Genomic DNA, 18,049 nt, shown 5'->3' with positions numbered 1-18,049 from the left:
TCACAGACATCTTTCACATTCCAAAGATATGCCTTGAGAGGAATGATTTCCTTGTCATAGGAGACAGCTTAAAAGGTACTAAACAGTGATGTCATAAACAAAATCTTTTTTTTTCTTTTTTTCTTTTTTTGTACAGGCAGAGTGGACAGTGAGAGAGGGAGACAGAGACTTGGTTCACCCTCCAATGGCCGCCACAGCTGGCGCACTGTGGCTGGCGCACCACACTGATCCGAAGGCAAGAGCCAGGTGCTTCTCCTGGTCTCCCATGCGGGTGCAGGGCCCAAGAACTTGGGCCATCCTCCACTGCACTCCCGGGCCACAGCAGAGAGCTGGCCTGGAAGAGGGGCAACCGGGACAGAATCTGGCGCCCCAACTGGGACTAGAACCTGGTGTGCCAGCGCCGCAAGGCGGAGGATTAGCCTATTGAGCCACGGCGCCGGCTTATAAACAAAATCTTGCTACCAAAGTCTGATCTGTGAACTATGGTTGGCATCAATTGGGTGCTTGTTGATCCAAAATCTTAGGCTTCAACTTAGATTTAATTCATCAAAATATACAGTTTGAAGAAATCCCAGCTAGTATATTTTGCTTTGCTCTAAAGTATTCCGCAATTAGCAGATAATTACAGTACATTGATGACTTTTAAGCCCCTCGGCCCTGATATCTTCTGATATTACAGAATCCATATGTTTTAAGCAGATAAAATAATGGCAATGGGAGGAGCTATGGTTCAAGATCTAGTATGTCCCATTCCATTGCACAAGTTAAGAATGATCCTTTCCACCCAGTTCCAAAGAACATTGTACCAGGTCAAGTGACTATGTTCCACTTATGATTTAAATATCAATCTTGGTTAGATATAAATGTAGACCTTTAGTGAACATACTCAGTATTGGGATTGTTTTGACTCTAAAATAGGATATCAACCTTGGATATAGAAGCTTGCTTCCTGAGTTTGCTTCTATTTGTTTTGAGTCACATCTTGGCTTTCTGGGAAATGTCTATCTCATTGTTCTCCACATGCTCCAGGTAGAGATCAGTATTCCATTAATACTGAACAATTCACATACAAATAGATAGTTTAACCTTAGATATTTCCCCAAAACCCAAAGCAGTTGACATAAATATAAACAGAATTGGAAGAGCCAGTGAAGTATTCAGCTGAGACTTTAAGAAACGCTTCTCTCTCGAGGACTTCCTGGTGATGGTTGTAATGCAGTTCAGTTGCTTTAGTTGTTTGTATACTTTTATCCTCCATCCTTGATGCAGACTTTTTGACATTCCTGGCTATTCGATTTATACAGAGAATGGACTATGTTGGCCCACTGGGTTACATCAATTGCTTCTTAGATCCCTTTTCTGGTTCTATTTTTCTTTGATTGCTGAGTAGCCTGCTGTTGTTGGTTTTCTTTTTCCATTAGAATCTCACGGAGAAATAAAAGATAATATCTTGTTTTGAAAGTATTAATGTAAGCATTAAAGGAATAGAAATTATTTTTAAGAGGGAAGACAGGTAACATGAAATGTGATGAAAGTATACAATTTGTAATGTGTTGACTGTAAGGGAATTCTATTTTTAATAATGATGAATCATTTATTATTCCTATATGCCTATATTTGTTATTCATCTCCTATATGCCTAACATATATGGTATGATGATAATGATGATGATGGTGATGGTGAACAGTCTCTTCAACAAATGGTGCTGGGAAAACTGGATTTCCACATGCAGAAGTATGAAATAAGACTCCTACCTTACACCTTACACAAAAATCCACTCAACATGGATTAAAGATCTAAATCTATGACCCGACGCCAAAAAATTATTAGAGAACATGGAGAAACACTGCAAGATATAGGCACAGGCAAAGACTTCTTGGAAAAGACCTCAGAGGCATAGGCAGTCAAAGCCAAAATTAACAATTGGGATTACATCAAATTGAGAAGTTTCTGTCCTGCTAACGAAACACTCAGGAGTGAAGAGGCAACCAACAGAATGGGAGAAAATATTTGCAAACTATGCAACAGTTAAAGGATTAATAACCAGAATCTACAAAGAAATCAAGAAACTCCACAACAACAAAACAAACAACCCACTTAAGAGATGGGCCAAGAACCTAAATAGACATTTTTCAAAGGAGGAAATCCAAATGGCCAACAGACACATGAAAAAATGTTCAGGATCACTAGCCATCAGGGAAATGCAAATCAAAACCACAATGAGGTTTCATCTCACCCCAGTTAGAATGGCTCACATTCAGAAATCTACCAACAACAGATGCTGGCAAGGATGTGGGGAAAAAGGCACACTAATCCACTTTGGTTGGAATGCAAACTAGTAAAACCACTGTGGAAGTCAGTCTGGAGATTCCTCAGAAACCTGACTATATCCCTACCACATGACCCAGCCACCCCACTCCTTGGAATTTACCCAAAGGAAATTAAATTGGCAAATAAAAGAGCTGTCTGCACCTCAATGTTTATTGCAGCTCAATTCACAATAGCTAAGACATGGAATCAACCTGAATGCCCATCAACAGAAGACTGGATAAAAAAATTATAGGATATGTACTCTATAGAATACTACACAGTGGTAAAAAAAAAAAAAAAAGCACATACACACACAATGAAATCTGGTCATTTGCAATAAAATGGAAGAATCTGGAAAACATCATGCTGAGTGAAATAAGCCAGTCCCAAAGGGACAAATATTGTATGTTCTCCCTGATTGGTGACAACTAACTGAGCACCTAAAAGGAAACCTGTTGAAGTGAAATGGACACTGAGAAACAATGACTTGATCAGCCCTTGTCCTGACTGACGAGGATCAGCTTACTATTTTATACCTTTTAATATTTTCCTTTTCTACTTAATACCATTGGTTGAACTCTTTAATTAACACACAGTTATTCTTAGGAGTTTAAATCCAACTGAAAATTGACCCCTGTTAAAAATAAGAGTAGGAATAATAGAGGGAGGAGATGTACAGTTTGGCACATGCTCACTTGGACTTACCCCTCAGGGTAAAGCTAGAAACGTGCCATGGGACTCCAAATCCCATTAAGTTGGCAGGTACCAATGCCATCTTATTAGTTAAACTGATCAGTTAAAGTTCATAATTGATCATAATGATAGGATTAAGTGTCAAAGGAATCACATAAATAAGACCAGTGTCTGCTAATAATAATTGATAGATTTAAAAAGGAGAGAACAATCCAACATGGGAAGCAGGATACACAGCAGACTCATAGAATGGCAGATGTCCTAAACAGCACTCTGGCCTCAGAATCAGCGCTTAAGTTATTCGGATGCTGCTAAAAAGCCCATGAGAGTATTCTAGGCATGGAAATCCAAGACACTCTGGCAAAAAATGAAAGATCTCTGTGAGTGAGATCCCAGCAGAAAGAATGGGCCATCAAAGAAGGAGGTACCTTTCTCCAAAGGGACGAGAGAACTCACTTTGACTATGGCCTTGTCTAAATAAGGTCGGAGTTTGTGAACTCAAGAGGCTTCCATAGCCTTGGCAGCTCATGACAAGAGCTTTGGGTGATTACTGATATCATAAATAAGATTGTCAATTGTTAAATCAACAACAGGAGTCACTGTGCACTTACTCCCCATGTAGGATCTCTGTCCTTAATGTGTTGTACTATGAGATATATGAGGTATATATATGATATACATCATATATATAATTTATATATATGATATATAAGATATATGAGGTATAACTAGTACTCAAACAGTACTTTATACTTTGTGTGTCTGTGTGGGTGCAGTCTGTTGAAATCTTTCCTTAGTATATACTAAGTTGATCTTCTGTATAAAGATAATTAAAAATGAATCTTAATGAAGAATGAATGGGAGAGGGAGTAGGAGATGGGATAGTTTGTGGGTGGAAGGGTGGTTATGAGGGGTGGGGGAACTGCTATAATCCAAAAGTTGTACTTTTGAAATTTATATTTATTAAATAAAAGTTTTCTAAATAAATTCTTGATCTAGTTATTAAGAAAAGAATCAATATTTGGACAAATAAAATGCTAAAAATTTTGCATTGCTCAAGCCAGAGAGATAATTTTAATATTGTAAGAACTACCAGGAGGTCGAAGGCCCTAGTAGAATAATTATAAAAGGCTAGTGAGTTCTTTGTAATAAAACATCTTTACTCTTGTTGCTGCTATGAGCTGGAAGGCAGAATGATGTGTTGGACAACCAAATGGGTTTTAAATCAAAAAGACTTGGATTATAATCTAGTCCCTACTACTGCTAGCTGTGTGATCCTATGCCAGTTACTTCACTTCCCTGAGCTTCAGTATACTAATCTTTAAAAGGGAGTAATAATAGCACATTTCTTATGAAGCTATTATGAGGATTAAACAAGATAATGAATGTAAGTGCTAAGAACCACATTTAGCACGTACGAAGTATTCAATAAATGTTAGCTATTATTATTTATGCCTCATTAACGTTATACTGGCATAAAACATTAGAATTTGTTTCATTCATGGAGCAATTACTTTAAACACAAAGGTGTGCCATATCACCTACCAACAGTTGTGTATCCAATAACAGTATTATGAGCAACCAAGTGCTGAGAGTTCTTATATGACAGGAATTACAGGTGTTTAATTTTGTGGCCCAAGTAACTGAGTGATATACATAGTAGGCCTTCAATAAATGTTGAGTAAATGAATGAGTAAGACATTTTGCTGATTTAAAAAAATTTTAATTCATAAATGTGATGCATGTTTCTGTAGATAATAGATAAGTAAAAAATAAATGCACTTGCAATTTCACCATCAATGCAACAGCCATTGCTAATATCTTGATATATTTCCTTCCAAGATGTGTATACATATATAACATATAAATAGGATTACAGTATTTAAATAAATATATATATTTAATTTTTGGTCAAGCCATTTAAAAGCTTTTTCTATTTTCCACATGAACATTTGCCTTATTTTATTAAATATACTTCACAAACATGATTTATATTTATACAATTTTCAAGATATTCTGGGATGTACCAAATAGTTTATTTAACTGTAGCCATATTTTTAGACATTTAGTACATTTCAAAACTAGTTCATCTTGAAATACAAGATATTTGTTACCATATTCAGTAAATTCTTAACCTTTGGGCTGTAATCTTGAAGACTTAATTATTTTTAAAAAGAAAAAAATTACAAACACATATTTACACAACATATTGCTTATAATTTCAAGAGATTTATAAATTCCATGAAGCCTATCCATGGATTTCTATCTCCTGAACTTCTGGTCAAAATTATAAGCTATGCCAACATGGAAAAAAAGGATTTTACTATAACAATTGTGGGAAAATATAGTCTCTAAAATGTAACTGACCACAGGATATTTGACTATTTTCATAATATGACCCATTATTACAGTAGTGGTAGTCCAAGAGTTAGATTCTATACCACTCAATGAATAATGTGCCATATGGTTTATCTTCATTACCAGTGATGAAAATCTCAGCAGGACTCCCAATGCTGCCTCTTATCACTGTGAGGTCCTTAGAGACCTATGACATTACTGGGTCCACTCCTCTTTGTTGCTTCTAAAAGTCTTACATACACTGCATTTGAACAAATATACAGCATGACTCAGCATTGGAAAACATAGCTACTTAAAGAAAAGAGATCCTCTCATGATAATTCCTAAAATAAATTCAAGAAACTTGAAAGAAAATATAACATAAGGACTGATAAACATAAAAGGGACATACTTACAGTATTTGTTAAGATATTTTTATGCTATCAGGATGTATAGTTTTAACTTGCCTTTTGTGTAGTTTTAACCAAAGTGTATCATAATCTTTCATTCATTATCTTAATAACATGAGTATACCTTGTCATATATGCAATTTACACCAATGAGGCTCTTTCTACAGGCCAATTTATATAGCTTCTAAAGAATTCTAATAGCTTCTTAAGATAAAGCTAAAAAATTACTTTGTATTTTTTTTAATTATTGCCATCTGTTTTTTTTTTTCTGGACATACAAGCATTACCAATGAGAAAGCTTGGATCTGAAAGAGCATAGACCTGTGTCTGGATAGCTCTATGTGCATATTTATGCCTGTGCATATTTGAAGAGCTCTAAAATATCACTAGCTTCCAAAGAATGGTGAAAGGAAAATTTTTAAGACAATTCTAAAAATAATTTATATATTTTAATGATTTATTTATTTATTTGAAACTCAGAGCTACAGAGAGAGAGGGATCTTCCATCTGCTGGTTCACTCTCCAAAGGGCCCAACAACCAGGGCTGGGCTGGGCCAAGAGCTTCATCTGGGTCTTTGATATGAGTGGCAGGATTCAACCTCTTGGGCCATCCTATGCTGATTTCCCAGGTCACCAGCAGCGAGCAGTATGGGAAGTGGAACAGCCAGGACACAAACCGGCACCCATATGGGATGCCAGCACTGCAGGCAGCAGCTTTACCCTCTGTGCCACAATGCCAACCCCTGAAGAATAATTTATATTAAAGCGATTTCTTTTTCTCTCTCACAGCTGCATCATCCCTCCCAAGGCTTCCGCTTTGGAACTGTCCGGGAAAGCAGTGCTGAAGATTACGTAAGACAAAGCTTCCCAGAGATGCATGAGTATATGAGAAGGTACAATGTACCAGCTACCCCTGATGGAGTGGAGTTTTTGAAGTGAGTGTATACCTCTTGGGTCTAAAGTGTTCTCACTGAAGTAGAAGTAATGTAGCTAGTGGCACATTTGTAATTTTTAATAACGAGTACACCCACTGTATGTTCAGTATTACCTCACACCGTGTGAGATCCAGGATGCAGTATAGAATTGTGTGCACTTAATTGTGTGGCCTAGATTTCTAGTTACCTGCATGGTCTCAAGTTGGCAGTAGCTTTGCTCAAAGAACCAGTGGGGTCATTAGTGTAGCAGATGGTGGGAGAAACAAATGTTGGCTTGACATCACTTGAGAAAGCCACAGTGCTAAAATGATCAAACACACAGGGAATGTAGCCAAAGGATAAAGTGTCCCAAAGCAGCTTCTTTCTTCACAGTGACTCTCCAAGCTCATGGAATGCCTCATCTTGCCACAAAAAATATGGAATTTATCTTAAAAGCTTTCCTGTAGAGATGAAATAAGATATAAGGTAATGATTCCCATGCCTGTATCATCATCAGAATTTATGAGAAGCAATCAAGAGCAATCACATTGCTATGGCAGATTATCAGCGACTGTAATTCAGTGCAGCTGATGCAAAGGAGGACACTGCAGTTGTGGTTCTGCCCATCCAGCCTTCCTGGGATACAGGAATGTTTGGCTCCTGATAAGCATCACTGCTTGAGGATGAACATCCTCTCCTTCCTGTCTGTTGGCATCAAGACAATGACAGATATCCAAACCTCCAATCTCTAGAATCCTGTAGCCTGAGGAAACTGATTTTTTCATGGTTGGCTGCTGTAATATTCCCAATGTACAGTAGGGCCTACCACATCAAATACTTTTTTAGGAAAAAAGGGAAATAAACAATTTCATGACTCCCAGAGCTCCAGGCCTCTTAAAGGATTTTAGGGACTTTTAACCAGAGCTTGGAAAGGAAGACTTGTGCTCCCAGATTTCCAAAGTTGTATGTGATGTTTACATGGTATGAAACTACATTTTAAATTTTGAAACAACATCAAAATATTAGGGTCCCTATTTGACACATAGTTCACAGCTCTGTTGCTTCCTACATCCTCTTGTGTATTCTCTCCTTCAGGGAAGTTTACGGCTGAGAGAGAATACAAGATGCCAGGGAAATGGCAATGGCTCCCAGCTAGATAGTAGTGGCTGACAAACTGGGCTCTGCTCACAGCATGAAAAGGATGAGGCATGTCACTGCTACAGTCTCCAGCAGTTCCATTCCACTTAGACAATCCTTTAACTCAGAGGGTCCTGTGCTTAGCACTGGCCCCACCTTAGCTTGGAGGAAGCAATCACTAGAAGAGCAGGCCCAGATTAGAAGGCCTGAAAGAAATAAATTTTCCATAGTAATACAACTAACAAGTGCCAGAGTCAGGGTGAGGAAGAGGTCTCTGGAACTTAACCACTGCTTCAGACTGGTCTAGAACCACAGTGGGAGAGTAGGTCTTTGGTGTTGAAAAATAAAAAATAGTCCAAGTTCTAGAAGCTTCAGGTTAGTACCTAGTTGGTATCCTGTTAGTATCTGGGAGATGGTTAGAGATTCAAATATTGGGTCCCAGCCCAAATCTGCTGCCTTAGAATCTGCATTTAAACAAGTTCCCATGTGACTCATTGATTGGAATAGAGGCAGAGCCGATCATGAACATCCTCTCACTCTTCCTCTCAGGACATTCTTTTCACTTTCGACCTAGCCACTCCCTATGCTCTTACCACCATGCCAAGGAACCCAGTTACCATGTTATCGCCTGGTATCTCAGAGTTTTACATGAAGGGCACAACCCCTGAAGTTTCCTATGCAAGACAGGTCCCAATGTGTTGAACTTGTCCTTCCCTCTTCCATTAAAATTCCCCTGGGCTCAGTCCTACTCCCTAAAGGCCCTGCTTTCTGAAGTGATAGTTTTCTAATAAATTATCCCCATTGAAATGTAACTGTTTTGTGGTATGTGATATATATATATATAATATATATATTATATATATATATATAATGAATGCTTAAAAAGACAGCATGATTCTATAGAGGGAGAAACAATTGAAGGCCCTGCCAACTGTGGCAGTGAGCTACTTATACCTGAATTATACCTGGCCACTTCCTCAGTGTGACTTAGGATCCCGTCAAACTCCTGGGCTGATTGTTTCTTGCCTTCTTATGCAAAAGAAATCTATCATAGCTAACTCAATTTTTGCAATAACTTATCAGGAGTAGCTATTTAAGGATACCAGTAACACTGGATCTCAGGAATTACTGGTTCAAAATACTGAATTGAATCTCAATTTTTTTCTCTGGTGATATTGCTGCCACATATACTTATGGAATATTAGTAAATAGCAACTTTTTGCTATGTAGCTACCAAGATAAATTCTTCTCCTGTGGCAGCCAAACATTTTTAAAGGGAGAGAGAGAGAAAGAAACAGATAACAGCTCTCATCCACTTGATCACCATGACCCTCAAAATACACAGGAGAAAGGAACTCAACCTAAATCTCCCAAATGGGAGACATAACTACCTGAGCTATCACCACCACTTCCCAGGTCCTGCATTAGCAAGAAGCTGGAACTGGGAGCAGAGCCAGGACTCGAACCCAGACATTCGAGTATTGGATGCAGCTGTCCCAAGCAGCAGCTTTAACTACTATGCCAAATGCCTTCCTTGCAGCAGGCAAACTGTAAAGAAATATCTTTAAGCTTGACTTCTATTTGATTACCAGAATTCCATTAAGGTTTCTCATTATCAGCTTCTAGAAGACAGTTCACATCCTTTTTGAAGTTTCAAACTGCTATGGAGCTACAAAGTGCTTTCATTTTGGTTAAAGCTAAACATGGGCTCATTGGAAAAAGTGGGAGTACTTTGGATAGTAATTATACTCCCTAGAATGGCAGGAAAAGGAAAAAGAAACAATAATCAATTAGCACCCAGAGAAAGCCATCCATGTAAGGATATTTCCTGCCCAGTGATAAATATTGCAGGTGTTGAGGGAGTGTCTTTCTCTTTTAAATTTTTGATGAGCTCTAGCCATATTCTCCTCTGAGTTTAGAGTACACTCTTCTGTGGTGAATTCAAAGAGCCCCATTCTTGATAAGCCCAGATGGAACAGAGAAAAGCCTTTCCTAAGTTGATGTATGTCCTCCACTTTTCCAAAAAGGATTTAAGGTGAAAACAAAGCAGTCATGGTATGCATCTTAACAACAGCCTTTGAAATTCTTCTCTCTTTGTGGAAGCTCTGCCTGTGCTAAGACACAGCTTTCCTCTGAGTTATCTGTACCTACATTCAAAAAATGGAAAGATTTCCATCAAGGATTTCCAAAGTGTCTGATGTTCAATTGAGTTCTTTCTATTGCTGACCTACTAATATATCCCAGGAACATATGCCTTGGATTATTTTTGCCTGAACTGTACACTGGGATAGGAGTGAAATATGCATCTTTAGGTGGAAATATATTAATAAATCAGGTCACTAAGACTTATTACATAAGTATCCCCTTCTACTTATTGATGCTGAGATATGGCCTTTAAAGAGTCTATAACTTGCTTTTCTTCTATAGTTCAAAGACTTTTATATGTATTTCCTTAATGCCTACTTCTAAATATGAAATAATATCTGATTTTTAAAAGGTATGACTATGACATAAAGAAATAAAATTGCAACACACTGATTAATGAGACCCCCTAACTCCAGTACTTAATACATATATAGCAAGTCCTTTCAACTGTGGGAGAGCCAGTTTTCTCATCTTTCAAGTTAAAAATCATTATGAGTGATAAAATGTATGGAGAACAATGAATACTATGCCTGAAACGAAGTTTCTGTGATAATGTAACGAACACAAACCTTCTTATGCACCTACTGTTCAATTAAAAGCTGTTTTTCCTTTGTTGTTGGATTTAGAAGTATTAAAAAGAGGTAGCAGATAAACTCACTGGAAAAACACATGCTGTCTTTTTAGACTGCCTCTTTCACCTGATCTGTGTGCTACAGGTCAGCAGTATGTCAACAAAGCTGAGTCAGCAGCCAGGTAGCTTGTGCTGCCCTAAGTGTCCAGGTTTCTGTCCCCTAAACAAAAGCCAGCTGTCAACACTAGTGCTTCATACCCACTAATGAATCATTTTCACTTTTCTTCTCTTGGTCCTAAATATAGGAATGATCCAGAGAAACTAGACGCCTTCATCATGGACAAAGCCCTTCTGGATTATGAAGTGTCAATAGATGCTGACTGCAAACTTCTAACTGTGGGGAAGCCATTTGCCATAGAAGGTATTAATCAGTCACTGTTGATTCATGTTTACACAGGAGGTGCTTAGTTTGCCAACCTAGCAAGTCACAAATGTTAGAGTCAGAGGCAAAGCCCTATTCATTGTCCCTTATTTTCATTTTCAACTCATTAGCACTTAGCTACTAAGAGTTTGGAATTTAGCTTTCATCTATGCAGCACATATTTATTTACTCAATTGTTGGGAGAAAAATCGCTGTTACCCAGATGATGTTGCTTCAGATATCTGGAAATAGTGGCAAAATGTAATAAATGGGGAGCCCATTTTTATTCAATTTCCATTTTCTAATGGCCAAATGCTGTCACAAATCTGATTCAAAAACTGGAATGATTATATTTTATGACTGGAAGGATCCCAATGTTGATCTAATCCAATGTACTCATTTTATACACAAGAAAGTTCAGGGACATTACATCACATTTTTATAATCATACAATTAGATGATAATATTGGAATTAAAATCCAAATTCCATGGTTATTAAGTAAGTGCTTTCCCACTGATTATAAAATAAATAGAAAAAAACTCACTCTATAATTTAATATCCTGTAGAGTTCTAAACAAAGCTTGTTTGGGACCTCAGTTTTGACTTTTTCCCTACTGGCAGCAAATTTTTCCTTCCAATTTGGTCAACCAATCAATCAAACTTCAGGAACAAAGAAGGATTGCTTTGTCAGTAGCTTCTTTCATTCTGAATGACAGCTGATATATGGAGCTGATAGTTTCACATCTCCCAATTCCCAGCTTCCCCTCTTTGACAGTACATGCCAGCTCTCAAGACAGCCATACTCACTTGTCAGAAAACACTTTGGCTTCAAACAGTCCCATGGGAGTGCCCACATCCCATTTCTAGAAATATATGCTTTGCTGTATGTTAACTAGGGTATCAAGACTATTCTGATTGCAATTTCCCAACCATAGTTGGGCTCTTTCTTCCTTAAATACATCAGCAGATTTTTCCACTTCAATCTTTTTTTTGTGAGATGAATGGGAATATAACAGCTGATGTTGTTTCTTTGAGCCTTCTCCTTGGAGAAATCAGTCTCCATTTGAGGCAAAATGAACCTATCTGATGCAGGGATGGAACTCAGGAAGAGATAGTTGGTGGCAGGAGCCTTCTATTAATACAGTCTAGAAAGGGGAAAAAAAGAAAAGAAAGGGCTAGAAAACCAAAAGAATATTCTGTATATAACACCATTTTTTAATGTAACAATGGAAAAAGTCCCATTTTATTTCTGTCCTAGATGCACTGAGTAATTGAGGTTCCTTCTGCTATTAGTAATTACTAACAATGAATCATTTGTAGAGGGCACAAGTTTGAGGAGCTCCATTTTCCACCTTTATCTTCAGGAGGCAATGCTAACTTGTCAAAAGGCAGTGTTAAGATGGCTTGTTTGCCTCTGCTAGAACCAGTGCCAGATGCCACACAATTAACTCCCCACTGGTTCTCTGTTTACATTCCCATCTGTGCTCCATGAGACCAAGTGCCTTGCAGTTCCTGTCATCTCTAGATACCACATTACTTTCAAAGGGAAATACAAAATGGCACAAGGAAGAGCTTTTTCTGCAAGAGAACAGAAAAACTGCAGACTTGAATACAGAGAACATTGTTACCATTGTTGGTCTATTCTCAAAATTGATGGGATCCAAATCAGAAAATTTCATTCAGTATTGCCCCTTGCAGAAATTCACAGCCTAAAAATGGAATTTGGAAAAACACAAACTGGTGATACCTATGTGATAGAGATACTAGTAAAAGCCTTGATTGCTGCTTTTTTTAAAAAACATCAATATTAGATTTTGAGGGAAATGTTTCTCAATGAAATGCATAAAAATATTGTGTGCTGTCTCCTTAACAATACTTAGGTGTTTTTGAACTTATTAAGTGTGAGGTTTGTTATTAGTAAGCTAGACCATATAGGCATAAAAAATCATCAAAGCAGTTTATGAACAATTTCTGTCCATTTAATTTACAGAAATGTTTCATAGGACTATCTATGTCCTTTTGTAGGATCTAATGAAATGCCAGGCATATAACAATTATTATATATTACCTTTTATATAACTCATTAGGTTAGATTTGAAATAAATAGATATTTGGCTCACTAATGGAATTAATCCAAAGCATCCTGAATATTTGCATATGCTTTTCTAAGTGTTTAAATTATTCCAGGAATTTAGCAGAAAACAGAATCTACTGATTCTTTCATGCTGAATGCATATTCACTCCATGTAGGATTGGTATCATAGCCAGTCAGTGTGATTACTGCTTAGACTGAGTGTGTCCCCCAAAACTTCCTAAGTTAAAACCTAATCCCCCGGGGCCAGCACTGTGGCACAGTGGGTTAATGCCCTGGCCTGCAGTGCAGGCATCCCATGTGGTGCCAGTTTGAGTCCCAGCTAATCCTCTTCCAATCCAGCTCTCTGCTATGGCCTGAGAAAGCAGAAGATGGCCCAAGTCCTTGGGCCCCTGCACCCGCATGGGAGACCCAGGGGAGGCTCCTGGCTCCTGGCTCCTGGCTCCTGGCTCCTGTCTTCAGATCGGCGCAGCTCCAGCCATTGCGGCCAATTGGGGAGTGAACCATTGGATGGAAGACCTCTCTCTTTCTCTCTCTCTGCCTCTTTTCTCTCTCTGTAACTCTGACTTTCAAATAAATAAAAATAAATCTTTAAAAAAAAACCTAATCCCCAATAAAATGGTATCAGTTTGGGCTTTTGGGGAAGTGATATGGTCATACAGGCTCCACCCTCATGAAAGAGGATTAGTGCCCTTATGAAATGAGCCCAGGGGAACCCATTCATGCTTTCAGCATGTAAGGACATGTTAGGAGGTATCGTCTGTGAAACAGAAAGCGTATTCTGACCAGACACTGAATCTGCCAGTGTTTTGACCTTGGACTTCCCAGTCTGCAGAATTGTGAGAAATAAATTACTGTTGTTGGGAGTGGACATTTAGCCTAACAGTTAGAATTTCTGCATCCCACATTAGAGAAACTGGGTTTGATCCCCAGCTCCAGGTCTTGACTCATCTTTCTGCTGATGCATACCTTGGGAGGCACAGGAAATGGCTCAAGGAGTTAGGTCCCTGCCATCCTTGTAGGAGGCCTGGATTGAGATCCCAGCTTCTGATACTGCAGGCATTTGTAGAGTGAACCAGTAAATGAGGAGCTCACTTACTCACCCACTGTCAGTTTTTCTCTCTCTCTCTCAGTAATTTAAAAAAATAGAAAAAATCTTTTGTTTATAAGCTACCCAGTCTATGGTATTTTATTATAATATCACAGACTTCGATAACTACTACATACTCCTTCCAATTTCACCATCCTGCATTCATTTAGATTTAAAAGATAACAGTCAAGCTGATGAGAGACAGTGGCTCTATGGAGAGTTTTAAGCTCTTTCATGAGTACTCTTTGCTGCTAAAGTGCACACAGCCCAGCAAACCAAAACTATTAGAATTCAAGAGCATGGAGAAAGTCCGTGGTCAAATTAAATACCACATACTAGGGGCATAAAGACATATTGTGTGGTCAAGAGAAAAGAAAGTGTTGAGATAAATGAATATGTGTCCCAAATTTATGTGTTGGGGTTGGCTGACAGTAAAGGTCAAATAAGGATAAAGAGTAATATAACTGGAAAATAATGATTTGTGACCTTTATCCCAAAGACCTTTGCCTGGTTTTAAGCTTGTTTTCCAACAATTATTTAACACAATGTTAAGAACACTAGCTGTAGACTGAGTGCCTGGATTAGGATAGAAGTGTTGTCAATAACTAGCAATTTACTTAATCTTTTCATGTTCCTCATTTGCATAAAGGAGATATGAATTAGTATATCTATGAAAGAGTTGTGAGGATTAAGTAAAATCCAGGTAAAGTATGTAGAAGCACACCTGGCATATAGGAAGTGCTTGATAAATTATCATTATTCAGGTTATTGAATTAATAAATTGAGGCATATTCACTATAAATTCTCCTAAGATGGCCTTCATTGATCTGCTTTTCACACATCATTCTATTCCACTTTGATGTGCTTGGTATAAGGAAATCCCATCTTTCAAGTCCTTTTTAAATGGGCTGGAGTTATGGCGTAGTGGGTAAGGTCACCATCTGTGACATCAGCATTCCATAAGGATGCCAGTTCATGTCCCAGCTGTTCCACTTCCAATCCAGTTCCCTGCTAATGGCCTGGGAAAAGCAGCAGAAGATAGTCCAGATTCTTGGGCCTCTGCCACCCATGTGGGAGACCCAGATGAAATGAATCTCCTGCCTTCAGCCTGGCTCAGCCCTGGCCATTGCAGTCACTTGAGGAGTGAATCAGTGGATGGAAAACTGACTTTCTTTTTTCTTTCTTTCTTTCTCTTTCTTTCTTTCTTTCTTTCTTTCTTTCTTTCTTTCTTTCTTTCTTTCTCTCTCTCTCTCTCTCTCTTCCTTCCTTCCTTCCTTCCTTCCTTCCTTCCTTCCTTCTTTTCTGTCTTTCTGTCTTTCTTCTCTCTTCCTTCCTTCCTTCCTTCCTTCCTTCCTTCCTTCCTTCCTTCCTTCCTTCCTTCTTTTCTGTCTTTCTGTCTTCTCTCTTCCTTCCTTCCTTCCTTCTTTCTTTCTCTAGCTCTCTCTTTCTCTGTCAGTCTCTCTTTCTCTGTAAATCTGACTTTCAAATACATCTTTGAAATAAATGAATAAAGTCTTTTTAAAATTGGAACTTTTACAGTGTTTACAACCATTGTCCCAGAAGAACTAAACATGGTGTCCTAAGGACAGATGGCGAAACTGAATCAGTCATTTTTCTGAGCCTTTTTAAACCTTTCTGAGATATTATTACAAAACATATATTTATTTATTTTCAAACCACATTTCAAGGAGATTCCTTTAGTCTATGAGTTTCTAACTATACATTTGCTAGCCAAAACGTATTTCCACTATTAGCTGAGTAAAGCTGATTTATCCATGAGGAAAAGATCAGGATTCTATTCTGAAAATTGTTCTCTTGGGCTATTAAGCTGTATCCAATTTCCAGGATGCTCGATGCCTTCATCTTTAGGGTTGAAGGATTCCATTTTGCTCCATCCATCAACCACAAAACAGTCAACCCCATCTTTATTGCAAAGCCACATTTCTAATGATAATTAAAGCAACTCAGGCTGTTAAGTTGAGTCAGCAATTTAAAAATAAGAATTATTTGACCAATGAACACAATCAAATTTTGAAAAGTAACTAATAAAAGAGGACAGAAAGGAGATCTGCAAGGTTTTGCTATTTTATGCTTCTGAATAAAGTGGATTTTCCTTTTAACAAACACTTCTCATTTCCAAATGATTTTTTTCTGTTTCTCCCCTTGTTCCATGGGCAGTTTGTTTTAATTACCTACTAATTATTATTAATGCTAGGAATCATTAAAATGTCAATATCCAACATAAATATTAAAACAAAATTAAATTAATAGTAATCTATTTTTAGCAGTCAATTGCAAATTAACCCAGACATGATGGAATGGAGTAATTTAATATTTATTATTTCCTGCCTAGCAATCTTTTATAAATGTCCTCTGAAACTCCAATTTTTCCTTAAGGAAAATTTAATACTTCTGTTGTGTTGAAGTTCTATTCTTAAAATGTCAATTTATCATAAGTATTAATTTCAAATTTTTAAACATTCTTATCATGTATTTTTGTCTCACATACCAAAAAAAATCACTACAAATGATCAGTCTAAGATGATTTTTCTCCTCCTTTTACCTGGTAGCAATCTTTCATTCCTCTGAACTTGTACAGAATTTTATTCTTCTTGCTTTCAGAATCCAAGTCATTATGTTTTACCTTTATGAAACTTATGCCTCATTTATCTTTTTTTCCAAGAAAAGTCATGTAACTTTCTACTGTGCTGTGTGGTTATTTATGCATGCTGGATCTCTCTCATGCCACCACAGGCTTCCTATAGATAAACTCTGTGTCTAATTTAACTTGATAACCTCCATAGCCCTAGGCAGAGTGCCTGACACTAAATGAGCATTGAACATATTTGTGCAATTAATGAACAGGTGAATAAGTGTGCAATAAATGCATACAAATGTAAAAAAATAATTATGCCATTATGACACTAATGTGGGTTGGATTTTTTACCTATAAGAAGATTTTTAGAAGAAAAAATATAATTAGTGAGAGTCCTTGCTAGCAATTTTCCTCACATATATAACCACATACAAATGAAGGCTGTTCTTACATTACAGCTATACAACTTACTGAAAAGTTCATAGGCAACATCTGCCCATAAGTAGCATATTTGAGGCTGCTGAAAACAAACTACCCTTTAGATGATTCAGTTTTTGAAATGAATGACCTGGCGTTGGAGGGTTTCATCAACATGGCTATAGTGATACGGCTCATATTTGAAAGGAAAAAATAGGTCAAGTATTCCCTTGACTTGGTCACATGTTGTGATGAATATGGTAGAAAGAGCACTGGATTTAGAATCAAATGGACTTATTTTCGAATGCTGACTTTGCCAACTTCTAGCTATGTGGCATTGGCAGCTTACTTATTCATTCTTTAAATCTCAAAGTAATACAGTTGTCCCTTGGTATACATGGGATGGTTGTTCCAAGTCCCGATATACAATGGTGTGGTATTTGCATATAACCTATGCACATCCTCCCATATACTTTAAATCATTTCTAGATAAATTATAATACCTAATGTAATGTAAATGCATTGCAAATAGCTGTATTGTTTAGGGAATAATGACAAGAAATAAATTCTGTGCATGTTCAGTACAGATAAAATTTTTTATTAAAGTTGTGTTTAATATACAGATGAGGAACCTGACTGTATATGCTCTGACATGGGCTTATATAAGGATGTATGAGAAATAGTGTCTGGCACATAATAGGGCTCAGTATGGCCCACCTCCTATTACTAGAACACTAGAGCAGTTTAACTGAACTGTGTACCACAGTTTAGTATACAATCTTGATCTAATGCATGATCTATCAGATGGGATAAGGCATTAAAAAACTGTATTAAGCCCCCAACAAATATTAGAAATTGTTGTTCTTTTGAAAGCAATTGCATTGGGAGGAAAACATATTAATATACAGAAAACC

At 37.4% G+C, this 18,049-nt stretch overlaps 1 protein-coding gene across 1 annotated transcript in view; it reads left to right on the top strand.

Moving 5' to 3' along the window:
* The window catches only part of GRIN3A (glutamate ionotropic receptor NMDA type subunit 3A), a 223,218-nt gene that overhangs the window by 146,778 nt on the left and 58,391 nt on the right, over positions 1 to 18,049 (top strand). Inside the window, exons 4-5 of the mRNA XM_002708146.5 lie at positions 6,541 to 6,686; positions 10,824 to 10,939. Of these exons, the coding sequence (XP_002708192.2) occupies positions 6,541 to 6,686; positions 10,824 to 10,939 (262 nt within the window). The remainder of the gene's footprint in view (positions 1 to 6,540; positions 6,687 to 10,823; positions 10,940 to 18,049) is intronic.

This window comes from Oryctolagus cuniculus, chromosome 1 (assembly GCF_964237555.1).
Source record: "Oryctolagus cuniculus chromosome 1, mOryCun1.1, whole genome shotgun sequence".
NCBI classification, from domain to species: Eukaryota; Metazoa; Chordata; class Mammalia; order Lagomorpha; family Leporidae; genus Oryctolagus; species Oryctolagus cuniculus.
The sequence above is the reverse complement of the archived record's forward strand: the minus strand, read 5'-3'. Positions and strand labels throughout refer to the sequence as shown.